At 60.0% G+C, this 12,453-nt stretch overlaps 1 protein-coding gene across 3 annotated transcripts; it reads left to right on the plus strand.

The window, feature by feature from the left end:
* The first annotated feature begins 923 nt into the window (after nucleotides 1–923).
* CARD19 (caspase recruitment domain family member 19) lies at nucleotides 924–8,896 on the plus strand. 3 transcript variants are annotated; one of them, XM_028093081.2, is made up of 6 exons: nucleotides 927–1,131; nucleotides 4,831–4,973; nucleotides 6,570–6,723; nucleotides 7,843–7,902; nucleotides 8,087–8,158; nucleotides 8,644–8,896. In XM_028093081.2, the coding sequence occupies exons 1-6, from the start codon at nucleotides 1,125–1,127 to the stop codon at nucleotides 8,757–8,759; spliced, it is 552 nt and encodes a 183-aa protein (XP_027948882.1). In that variant the 5' UTR covers nucleotides 927–1,124; the 3' UTR covers nucleotides 8,760–8,896. The 3 variants fall into 3 exon arrangements, with proteins under 3 accessions (XP_027948883.1, XP_027948884.1, XP_027948882.1); XM_028093082.2 differs by lacking the exon at nucleotides 7,843–7,902 and having other exon boundaries at nucleotides 924–1,131; XM_028093083.2 differs by lacking the exon at nucleotides 8,087–8,158 and having other exon boundaries at nucleotides 926–1,131.
* The last annotated feature ends 3,557 nt before the right edge of the window (nucleotides 8,897–12,453 follow it).

The following is a 12,453-nucleotide window of genomic DNA, read 5'->3' on the forward strand; positions in this document are numbered from 1 at the left end:
TGGGAGCAGAGCTCAGTCCCCGTGGGGCTGCGGCTTCCTAAGCGGGGAGGAGACAGCCGCCTGAGGTCACCCATTTTACAGCTAGAGAAACAGCTTAGGCAAGGCAAGACCTCCTAGTCAGGGTCACTGCCAGGCTGGTGTCCTCAAGAGAGGCTTGCTCCACTCAGGTGACACGGTTAGGTCTGGCTTCTCCCCTGTACCTCCTACAGCCTGACCTGCGTGACCTTGGGTAAGTCACTTACTCTCTCAGAGCCTCAGTTTCCTCATTCCGGGAGCGGGGCATGGTGGTGCGGGGCGGGGCCGCAGACTGTGCCCAGCCGCGCTGAGCCACCTGCTCACCGAAGGAACAAGTGTGGGGTTGGGGCCAGCATGGGCGGAGCCATCGCGGGGCGGGGCCCCCGTGGGCGGGGCCAGGAGGTGAGCGTCGGCTATTACGGAGGGTGCGCCAGGGCTGGGGGCGGGGCTCAGGGCTGAGGCTGCGCCCCAGCCGTCGCCGGAAGGGGCGGGGCTATACTTAGGGCGGAGTTTAGAGCCCTGGAAAAGAACGCCGGGGCGGGACTCAGTGAGGGGCGGAGCTAAGGACTTAATGAGAACCCAGTACCCTACGCTGGTGCGAACAAAGCTCGAGACTCCAGAGGGCTCCGTAGCAGGCGGGGGCGGAGCCCAGTGAGGGGCGTGGTTCAGGACTATTGCGGTGACGTAACAGACGTCAGCGAGGGTGGGGCTCAGTGAGGGCGGGGGGTTGGAGCGGGGCATTGGCGGAGAGGCGCCAGGAGCCTCCGGGATGGGCGGGTCGCAGCGAGGGGCGGGGGCAATGACTCCTGACGACGCCGTAGCCGCCGCCGGAGGAGGCGGGGTTCTAAGGGGGGCGGGGCTTAGGGCCCTTGAGGCGACGCCGCCGACGCTGGGGGCGGAGCATAACGGGAAAGGGCGGACTGAGTGAGGGCGGGTTAGGGCTGCCGCGGCGACGCCGCCGGCGCCGAAGCGAGGCCTGCCGAGGGGGCGGGGCCTACCGGGAAGGGGCGGGGCTAACCGAGTCGGGCGGCGGCGGACCGACAACCTGACCCGTGGACGGCGACAGGGGGACGGGCCGGGCCCGGCCGGGCGCGCGCCGTGCCGCCGCCATGACAGGTGAGCGCGGGCCGGGCGGGGGTCCTGCCTGCCCACCCGGGCCGGGCGCGCGGCCGCGGTGGGCCCCAGGGTCCGGTGCCCCGATGTTGCCCCAGCCGCAGCTGCCTGCGGCCGCAGCCGAGTGGCCTTGGTCCGTGACCGCCTCCCGGTCGGCGGGCGGACAGGCCGGGGGCCGTGGTCGGGGCCTGGGAGGTCCGCGGGGGCGGGGCTGGAGCGCGCCTGTGGTTGGGGAGGTGGACTGACAGATTCCTCCTGCGCTTCTGTGAGGAGCTGCAGCCTCTCCAGCCTCCGCCACCTGACGTCCAGAGGGCCGCGTTCCGGTAGGGCTCTGTTGTGTCCCGGGACAAGCCCTGGGGAGCCGGGGACCCAGACTCAGTCCCGCGGGCGCCCCTACCCCCTCCAGCGTCTTTTCCCAGGATGGGGCCGCCGGTCGTCCCCCCGGAGCCTGTTTGGACTGGAGAACCCACTCCGTCCTGGCCCCGGCTGAGCACGGCCACCTTGCTCTGTGCATCTTCCACGGGGCAGACAGCCGGGGGTGGTGATGGTTGGCGACGGACCCTGCGACAGCATGATCAGGGAATGCTGTTTTTGCCGCACATCTCGTTCCCAACGGCCCCACTCTTCCACCTCAAGGGGTGGTCCCCAAGCCCCTGTTCCCTCCCCCGTGCCCGCTGGAGTCACACAAATAGGATTTCAGGGGCTGGAACCTAGTGTCTCCTGGGACCACAGTGTCGCAGCCTACGTCGGAAGAGAGCCTGGCTGCCTCCCATGCCCGTCATCTTCCTGAACCCTTTCCATTTACTAGCGCCTACTGTGGGCTTGGCCCCCAGCCAGGGGGCTCGCACCCAGAATTGCTGTAGGGTATCCTCTCTGTGCGGAAGAGGACATGAAGGCTCAGGCTGGACAGGTGCCAAGCCCCAAGCCGCCCGATGGTCAGTGGCAGAGGCAGAACTTGGCCTGCGTCCTGCCCAGGCCCCCTCAAGGTCCTGTGGGAGCCTCCCCACCTGCCCCTTTCTCACGGCCAAGTCTGAGTGCCCGGCCTCTAGAGATCCCTCCAGTCACAGCCCTTCGCTCTTGGGATGGGGGCCTGAGGCCCAGAGAGTGCAGGCCCGGGAGGGTCAAATGGACAGTTTTGCAGGGCTGCAGGCATGAGGTCCCTGGCTCACTGTCCCTGTGCACTGACCGGGCGCCGGCCTTGTGCGGGTTCTGGGGTCTCCATGACAGGCTGCAGGATGAGCATTTGGACCCGATGTGTCTGCCTAGGGCCAGTGCTGGCCAGGTGTCACTACAGCTGTTCCTATTGCTGTGGAACCTTGTGGTGTGCTGGGGAGAGAGCCCTCTCAACTCCGCACCCGAGGCCAGGTCTGGCCCTGAAACAGGAGGGGATTCTGGGAGGGACAGGAGCCAGGGGTACTCAGCAAGGCCTCTTCGGGGGAGGACAGTGAGCTCAGCACCACTTAGCCGGGGAGGAACCACAGCACAGCTGTTCTTATCCTTGGGCAGGGGTCCCAGGCAGTATGGTGCCGTTGGGGCTGCTCTGCAGGACGGCTCAGGGGCCTGGGGTGAGGACAGGTGGGGCAGCTCCCATCGGGCCTTGAGTGCCAGGGGGTGGTAAGGGGTTGGGGGGTCTGTGGGCTTGGCACCAGCTGGGCAAGAAGGTGAGGTAAGTGGGGCTTGGCAAAAGAAGCTAGCACAGTCCTGCTGGGTTTTGGGGCAGAGCATTCTCCTCTATCCTGTAAAAACTCTCTGGGACTATCAGTCAGGACCTGGGACCAAAGTCCTGTCCTTTCCTGCACTTTTTCATTCCTGGGTGTGGCCATCTGGGTGTGATTTGCGTGCACAGCTTCCAGCCACCAGAAACCTTCAGCCCCAGGCTGTGCCACTGTGCCAGGTGACTCATGCTTGCTGCGTAAGACTCCAGCTCGCTAGTGGCTGCAGCAGGGGAAGCCGCTACAGTGTGCTGGCTGCAGTCCACGGGTAGCCCTGGGCGTGGGCCTTGGACCTACATGCATTCATTCCAGAACTCTTTAGTGAGTGCCTACTGTGTGCCTGCCCTGTGCACTCACTGCAGAGGCAGCACTGCGCGGAACAGCCTGGGGCCAGGCCAGGAACAGACTTGATGCAGCTAATTGTAGGTTAATGAGTGTAATAATTAGACAAGTGGGAAGTCTGGGTGTCAGCGGTTCCACAAAACCATGAGTGGGTCCAGCCACCATCTTCACGCCCTAGCTGGCTGTGGTCTTAGGCAGGTACTGTATCTCTTTGCCATGCCTCAGTTTCCCTCACCACAGTGAGACTACTGATGAGTCCGTCTTCCAGGTAGCCTTTCAGGGCCTGGAAGGATTCAGAGGTTAGAAATTCATAGTTTTGAGGGGCAAAGACCAGCCAGGACGAGGTGGCAATGGGAGAGAGAGATGAGGAAGACATGGTCTATTGAGTCGGCCCATGGCGGAAGTCAGGGAGAAGACCCTACTTGTTCCCACATGATGACCCCTTTTTTATTTTTATTTATTTATGTGTTTATGTATTATTTATTTTAGATTTTATTTATTTATTTGACAGAGAGAGAGAGAGAGATAGCAAGAGAGGGAACACAAGAGGGGGAGTGGGAGAGGGAGAAGCAGGCTTCCCGCTGAGCAGGGAGCCCGATGCAGGGATCGATCCCAGGACCCTGGGACCATGACCTGAGCCGAAGGCAGACGCTTAATCACTGAGCCACCCAGGCTCCCCTCACAAATCCATTTTGCCAGTCTGTGTCTTTAATCTGTTTACATTTAAAGTAATTACTGTAATTACTGATAATGAATAACTCGTTTCTGCCTTTTTGCTATTTGTTTTCTGATGTCTTACAGATTTTTTGTCCTTCACTACTGCCTTCTTTCATGTTTGTTTGACTTTCTTTAGTAACACATTTTGATTTCCTTTTGTCTGTATTCCGTGGGTATTTTCTTTGTGGTTACCATAAGAATTATGCATAACATCCTAAAGTCGTAACCGTCTAATTGAATGGATAGCGAGTTAATTCCAGTCACATACAAACAGTCTCCTCCTATGTAGCTGTGCCCCCCCACCCCGTCCATCGGCTGCCACAGGTGGGGAGGGCGGTGCACCTGTTCAGGTAGTTGATGCTGTGGAATCAGGACTCTGCCTTGGGGATCCCGGGCCTCCCAACAACCACTAACCCTCCCTGGTCTTTAGAGGCCTGTCATCCTAAAGAACATTCTTAATGGGAAAGCAGGTGCACAGTGAGGCTTTAATGATGGTCCTGAAAGAAGCAACGAAGGGAAAAGCATCCTGGCCCGTGGGGGGGCATGTAGCTCTGCTGTGGTGGTGGCTTCTCGGGGCCTTGCAGGCATGGCGTGTCCGTGGCCACACCAGTGCGGGCCCCCCCTAAGCCCTGCGCTTCTGCCCCTGTGAGAACTGCTGTGGGAGCTGCAGGGTCAGGCCTTCTCTAGGCTGCCCGGGCCCTTCCCCGTGGAACAGCGCACTTGGCCTCTCTGTCTTCTGCAGTGAGCCTGCCAAGGGGCGTCCGGCTGTGCGTAGCCCACACAGGTGGGATGTCAGCAGTTGTCTGGGAGCTCACAGCTGATGTGCCTCCAGGGGGCCTGGGGGCCACGCTGTGTGTGGTGTGGGGAACCTGCTGCCCCACCCCCCACCCCAGCTGTGCTGGCTCATGGCCTCCGTGCTCTGCTGTTTCAGAGCAGACCTACTGTGACCGCCTGGTCCAGGACACACCTTTCCTGATGGGCCATGGAAGCCTCAGTGAGCAGCAGGTGGACAGGATCATCCTCCAGCTGAACCGCTACTACCCTCAGATCCTCAGCAACAAGGATGCAGAGAAGGTAATGGGGAGGGGGCTGGCATGTCTCCCATGGGTCCCTTCCCCCCCTGGGCTGGGAGGAAGTAGGGTTGGGGGCAGGGCAGGACAGCTCAGAGGTGAAAGCCCAGCTCCTTGCAGTGATGTTGGGCCCAGAACATCAGTTCTGTGAGCCTCAGTCTCTTCCTATGTCATCGGGGCCTGCTGGCAGCCCTCCAGAGATGCCAGGAGCACCCCAGGAGACAGGACAGTGTGCCCGCACACATGACAGGCCTGGGAGTGGTGTGGGGAGCTGGGGAGGAGCGGGGCTGCTGGCCAGGCTCCACCCCAGTGCCACACGGCTTTGCCCCTGCCTCTTACAAAAGTTCGAAAATGGACAGACATTTGGGGAAACCAAGGGAGAGTGGGTGCACCTTGCCTGTGCCGCCCTTTCTCTGCTCCCCCCTCAGTGCCAGGGCTTTGGGGTGCGGGGCTCCCCTCCAGCTGGGTGACTGAGTCCTGCTCTTGGAGCTGCAGCTCCCACTGCTGGTGCAGGGCTGTCCACAGGCTTTGGGGCCTTTCCTGGGGACAGCCAAAATCTACCTGGGCCCTGCTACTGGCTCCGAAGCTTAAGTTTAAAAGTATACAGTAAGTTAAAAAGCATGGGTAAAATTTTTACCTTATTATTGTAATTAAAAGTCTAATATATTGTGTACAAATTTGAATTTTAAAAGTTTCAGACGTTTATATAAAAAAAAAGGAGACTCCTGTATATACACACCCACAATATTCCGTTCCTCATAGTTTCCGTGGCTCCTGCCATATGCTTGTCTTTGCCTTTGCAGTTTCTGGTTCAATTCTGGTTCCAAGTGGAATGGTATGCTGCCACCAGGTGGCAGCACCAGGCCACAGCTTCCAGGTTCCAGGGATCCAAGCAAGAGCCCAGTTCACTGACCTTTAGAACCACACATTTCTCCATCAAACACATCAAAAGAGCTTGTTTTTTTTCTGCTTAACCCTTGGTTTCTATTTTTTGTTTTTATAAAGATTTTATTTATTTATTTGTCAGAGAGAGAGGGAGAGAGCACAAGCCGAGGAAGCGGCAGGCGGAGGGAGAAGCATACTCTCCGCCGAGCAGGGAGTCCAATGTGGGGCTCTATCCCAGGACCCTGGGATCATGACCTGAGCCAAAGGCAGACGCTTAACTGACTGAGCCACCCAGGCACTCCTTAACCCTTGGTTTTTAAAAAACTTGAATCACATGCCTGTAGACTGTAAAGTACTGGAAGTTATCACTTACGCTATCACCTCATTGATTCCCTGTACCGACCCTACCACTTGGGTTTATTATATTCTTTTTACAAGTGAAAACAGAGTCATAGTGGGTGAAGTGGCTCGCCAAAGTCACACAGCAAGCCGTCAGCTTCTAACAGTTGGAATAATGTTGCCACTCTCCTCCTTGATGCTATCTGGCCTCCACAGGGAGGGACCAGTGACTGTGCTGTGACTGCAGCGTGGGTGGGCTGTGGCCCTGGGTGGTCTGGGCTGGTCAGTTGCTGCCTCCTTTGAGTGTTCTGAGCCCCCCAGCCGCCGTGTCCTGCCCCTTGAGCCTGACCTTCCCCTGCACCCTTTCCACCCCCAGTTCCGGAACCCCAAGGCGTCCCTGCGTGTGCGGCTCTGTGACCTCCTGGGCCATCTGCAGAAGAGCGGCGAGCGGGACTGCCGGGAGTTCTACCGGGCCCTGTACATCCATGCCCAGCCCCTGCACAGTCGCCTGCCCAGCCGGCTCGCCCCGCGTAAGTGTGCCCGGCCCCTCACCCAGGGCCGTCTCCGCAGTGGCCCCCGGAGAGAGGAGGGAGTGTTTCAGATGCAGAGATCATTGTCTCTGTCTCTCTTGGGCCAGTCTGTACACAGAAGGTAGTATCTTGTGCGCGAGGCTCTGCCCTCCTCTCTAGCCTAGCACACTGGGAATCCTTAGGCTTATGTGGGGGCGGCTCACGGCTGTACCAGCCTTGAGCAAACTGTATCCCCATGGAGAAGCCGAGGTTGCCCCCACAACTGAGGATGCCCGGGGGGATCCCTGCAGTGTGGGTGTTTCTGTAGAACAGTCTCGGGCACAGATGGCTGGTCCAAGGCACGTGCGTTTAGTGTATAGCGTCTTGCTTGAGTGCTCAGGAGATGTGTGAGTCCCAAGGGACCCTCTGCTGCTGGCTTGGGGATAGGGGAGGCATAGGCGGGGATGGCGGCTCAGTCCCGAGGCCTCTGTGCCCTGGTCCCCTGGAGGAGGCGCTGCTGTCCCTCAATCCTCTGATGTGAAGCTGGAGGCCTGAGGGACAGGGTGGCTCACCCGCTCACCCCAGGACGCTCAGCTGGGACTGAGGGCTGGTGTCCCTGACCTGAGGGCGGGCAGCAGAACTGGATCCTGAGCTCTAGCCCAGGACCAGCACGTCATACCAGCCACTGGGGGGCCCCACAGCCTGGCTGGGAGTCACGCACCTTCCAGGCTCTTGGGCCATCAGCAGGTGGCTGGATGAGAAGTTCTGGGGAGAACACGCTCCCTGCCCTCCTGTGGACATCAGACTTGGGACAGGCGGGTGTTCATGCTGCATTTGGTGACTGCATCTGCAGGGAACAATTGCCCCCACCCCACGGCCCTCAGGGTCTCAGGGAGTGAACAGAAGGAAACCCAAAACTCAGGGTTCCATGAGGCTGGTCCCAGGGTCCCCTCTCTGGTGCTGACTCCCCCAAGCCCAGCCCAGAAGGCTGGGTGCCCATACAGCCTGGTCCCACCCAGCCTGGGGGCCCCCAGGGTTGGTGGGAAGAAGCCTGAGCAGGCCCTTGGTTTCCTTTGGGCGGGGCAACCCCCTTCCTCTGGCCCGCCCACCACTAACCGAGCCCTGTGATTTTGTTTCCAGAGAACTCAGATTGCACAGAGCTAGACTCAGGCACCGTGGGCCGCGAGCTCAGTGACAGGGGTAACCGCCTCCTCGACCCTCACCCCATTCCCCCCCCAGGGTTCCGTCTCTGCCTCAGGGGCTGCTCCTTTCCAAGTCAGGCTTGGTCCTGGCTTCCCATTGCACGGGCCCCAGGGTGCTTGCTGGGGCGCCCCGTCCTCCAGGCTTAGACAGCCACTTGCTCACGTGCCCCCTTTCTTCCCAGGGCCTGTGGCCTTCCTGGCCTGCCTTGGCCTGGCCGCGGGGCTGGCGCTCCTCGTCTACTGCGGCCCTCCAGGTGGGTGCTGCCTGACCAGGCTCGAGCACCGAGTCCCCTGGCCTCCCTGTGCCTCAGTTTCCTTGCCTGCACAGTGGGACAGTGGCAGGGCCCACCTTGCAGGGCACAGGAAGAAGAGGGAATGTGGGGCTCCGGTTCTTAAGCCCTCCACCCCCAGGGGGGCAGGGAATGACAGCCCCTGATGGGAGGCGGGCGCAGCTGGGCTCTGGGGTTAGAAAGCCCCATCCTGTGTGGGGCCTGGAGCAGAGCACCCACCTCTGGCCCCTCCACGGCTCAGCCCTGACAAATGGACGGGAGGCCCATGGCCCAGCGTGGCAGCTGCCGTCCCTTTCCTGCCACGCCGGGCCTGTGGCAGCCGTGCGTGGGGAGCCAGCGCCGGGCAGGCCTGCTTGGCAGGGACACCCCATGTCCCTCGGCTGTGGGGCTTGGTGATGCATGGGGCTGAGAACGTTGGTGGCGGTTTCTGAGACCACCTTCTCTTCCAGACCTCAAGGTGCTGCGGGGGGCCCGGCGTGTCCTGGGCTTCTCCCCCATCATCGTTGACAGGCACGTCAGCCGCTTCCTGCTGGCCTTCCTCACAGACGACCTGGGAAGGCTCTGACGCCCCCGCCTGCCCGCCTGGGGGCCCGCCACTTCTTTTCTAAAGGCTTGTTTTTCACTATTTATACTTTTTTAAGAAAGTTACCTTCACCTGACAAAGGTACTCAACAATATTAAATGTTGGAGTCTTGTCCTTTTTCTCAGGAGTGTTTTCTAGATGATTCTGACCCTGAGGGCACCTGGTGTCCCACAAACAGCCTGGGGCCCAGGTCCTGCTCAGGCTGCCCTCCCAGCCCCGGCTGCCCCTCAGCGCCCACCCCCCACACACCCCATGCCTCACTGTCTCCCCCATGTGTTCCCTGCTCTCCCTTCACTGCCCCTTCCCACAGCTTCCCTCCAGGGCACTCCCCTCCCACACTGAGCCCCTCTGCCGTCCCTGCTTGGTGTGTCGTGTGCCCCCACACCCGTCCCTGCCCATACCCTGGCCCTACCCAGCCACCAGCCCCAGCCCAGGTAGGAAGGCTGGGTGGGGGCACTACCCCGGGACACCAAGGGCACCGGCTGCATACCCCAAGAAGCCCCAGTGCCCGCGTGTGTTCACTTCCTTCCACCCAGTGGTCCCAGCACGTGGGGGCTGCACCCCTCCTTTCCTAAGGAGGAAGCAGAGGTTACTTGGCCAGGAGAAGGGGGACCCAGCATGTGAGGCGGTCCAAGCTTCACCACTGTCCTCATTCCCTTTCCATGATGTGTCCCCATCCAGTCACCAGAGTGGACACCGAGGTCCTGGGCCCTGCCTGGCCTTGCTGGGCCCTGTCCTGGGAATGGAGCCCCTCCCCACTGGGAGGTGACGACCTGGGCTTAGTGGGTCCGGGGTGGGTCCGATGGATACAACTGCAATCAGAGCCTGGAAATGAGCACAAGATCTTGTCCCAGATTCCAGGCAGAGACTGGGAGTAAAACAGTCCACAGAACCTACTAGAACTTTTAGAGATGAAAAACGTCATTGTGCCATCTGAGATCCTGGCCTCTGGCTCATCACGTCTTCCTGCTCAGCATCCTAGAGTTTGACTGCACCAGGCTTCTCATTGTCTTGGGGCCATAGGCCTGTCCCCTCAGCCAGGGTGTCTCCACCCCTGTCTCACCTGCCAGCCTCCGGCTCAGGATCCCAATGTGGAAACTTCCCTCGTGGACACGGGAGGGTAAGTGTGCAAGTTCAAGAGGGCCTGGTGCCCTACCTTTGGCATCCAGCACCACGGTCCTGAGGGCCCTGTAAGCCCACCAAGTCCCCAGTACTGGGCCGTGCGTGCGTGCCAGCCGCCTGCAAGCAGGACCTCACAGCACCACATCCCTCTGGGCGCCGCCATTTTCATTACAGCCGCCAAGATGGGGCTTCCACCTGCCCTCCCCGCACACGCACACACTCACAGACACACGCACCAGGCTGGTTCCCTGCGGTCCCTCTCCCGATTGCCTCCCTGTCAGCTCCTCCCCCGACAGCCTCCTTTTGGGGAAACAGAAGCATATTTGTCAACCCAAGAATCACCATGAGTTTGCATTTTTCCACAGGAAGTTTCTGGAGATGCCAGGGCTGGCTGCCTCCAGGAATGACAGGGCTCCCAGGTCTCAGGGTGGCAGGGCACGGGGCCAAGGAAGCAGCTCCAGGGCATGGTGTCCCACCCCCCCGCGGCCAGCTCAGGGACTAATTCACTCATTCCTGTGCCCAGGCGGACAAGTGAGGGCCAGGGTGAGGGAGAGCTGGGCAGCAGCCTCTGGCACGCCTGGATGCCGCGGGCCCGCATGGCCTACCACTCGCTCGCCACCGCTGTGTTGCAGGCCCTGGTGCGGCTCCACAGGTGGAGCCGCGGTTTGCCCATGTGTATCATGGAAACAGTCCTGGGAGAACTCCTTGAGCAGGCCTGGGACAGCACTGCTCAGTTCCATGCGGTTCGCCAGAACTCTCTCCATGAATTTACCAGTCTGTGGGAAGGTGCATCAGATGCATATTTCCCTCTGGGACACCCCGTCGGGTGGAGCAAGCACAGTTGCTTGCACTCAGCTGTGAGGGACGCAAGGGCCACCCTGAGCCGCTGGGCTGAATGGAGCCCACAGCTTGGCCCCACACAGAGGTCCTCTTGACCTTGCTCAAGGCCCAGGTGAGGGATCTGCGAGCCTGCCCATTCCCCAGCAGTCCCCCTTCCAGGGCCTGACCAGGCCTGGAAAGACGTACTGCATTTCAGATCCCTTGCAGCCAGGTCCCCATGCGAATGGCTCCCATCACTGCGGAGGCTGGACTGGAGGCCGCCTTCCCACTGGCCCACCACACCAGCGGCCGGGTCCCTGCACCCGCTCTGGACTCGGACTCGCGGGGGGGGGGGCGCAGAGGTTCTGGAGGCCAGCAGACCCCTGAGGCTCAGCCAGGCACGTCTTGCCTGGTCTGCAGCCACTCCACCCATCATGAGGGGCCGAGATACCAATTCCCAGGGTAAATTTCTTCCTGGGCAGGCACCGTGGGGTGTTCTCCATGTTTGTCCCACTCTCTGACACAGCTGGGAAAAGGTGACAGACACACCCTGCTGAAGGTGACAGAGACACCTGGGTAAAGGTGCTGGATGCTCCCAGCTAAAGACACCCAGGTAAAAGTAAATTAGGCCACGGCATGAAGGTGCAGACACGGCTGGCCCCCAGGAGGTGAAAAGAGTTTTCCGGAGTGATAATTTTACCTCAGCTGGTAACACCTGCCCTGTTCTGAACATTTGTGTCCCTCCAAAATCCACCATATTGAAACCTAAGCCCCACGGTGATGGTGGTAGGAGGTAGGGCCTTTGGGGGTTAATTAAGCCGTGAGGGTGGAACCCAAGATGGGATTAGTGACCTTATAAAAGAGACTCCAGGGAGCCTGTCATGTGAGGATAGTGAGAAGAGGAAGCCAGTTCTCACCACACACCAAATCTGCTGATGTCTGCATCTCAGACTCCCAGCCTCCTGCAGTAAATGTATGGATAAGCCCCCCGAACCAAGACAGCGCCTTTGAAGACACATCCCAGAGACAGGCCCAGCGGGCCAGTGGCGGGGCAGGTCCTGCTGCTGTCTGCCACCTGAGACCTGTAAGGCCTCCACTCCTTCGGGCCCCATGGTGGGGTTCCTTCCCCTGAGAAAGGGGTGGTCAGTGCCTGCCCCAGGTCTCCAGGCCCGGCTGGTGAGCTGTGGTGGTCCGTCGGGGCATGAAAGGCACCGCAGGTCACAACCTCCCCTGCTCTCCCTGCCCCAGCTGCTCTGGGCCCTCACCTTTTGTCCCTGTACCCTCAACTCCACACATCTACAACTGGAACCATTCATAATCCATGCCTGAGCACCTTTCCCGTGCTGCGCCCACACCTGGAACTTCTTTCCTAAAGCCGCAGGGGTTTAACTTTCAGACTTAGGTAAAATGTTACCTCCTCCAGGAAGCCCTTCCAAATGCTACAGTAACAAGAATAGGTCCTTATCCTGGTTACTGGGATCCATTCGCACTCGAGAAGAGTGCAGGAGCTGGGAGAGGCTGCCTGGGGTGGAAAACGGTTCCCAAGATTAGATACGTGACAGGGGCGTGAGGATGGTTAGGGACAGTGAAATGACATGTGAGGAGGTGTGAGGAGGGTGTGTGGAGGTGTGAAGAAGTGTGAGCTGATATGACGGGGTGTGAGGGCATGTGAGGAATATATGAGGAGGTGAAAGAAGGGTGTGAGGAGACATGAAGAGCATATGAGGGGGTGCAA

The sequence above is a fragment of the Eumetopias jubatus genome, unplaced genomic scaffold, assembly GCF_037043125.1.
Source record: "Eumetopias jubatus isolate StellerSeaLion01/CBP00866 unplaced genomic scaffold, mEumJub1_p1.0 scaffold_15, whole genome shotgun sequence".
Classification (NCBI taxonomy): Eukaryota; Metazoa; Chordata; class Mammalia; order Carnivora; family Otariidae; genus Eumetopias; species Eumetopias jubatus.

Excerpts from the sequence above, each read along its gene's own strand:
- CARD19 (XM_028093081.2), top strand. Across the intron at positions 4,974-6,569 it reads GCAACAAGGATGCAGAGAAG|TTCCGGAACCCCAAGGCGTC; the intron begins GTAATGGGGAGG and ends TTCCACCCCCAG. Across the intron at positions 6,724-7,842 it reads GCCCAGCCGGCTCGCCCCGC|AGAACTCAGATTGCACAGAG; the intron begins GTAAGTGTGCCC and ends TTTTGTTTCCAG.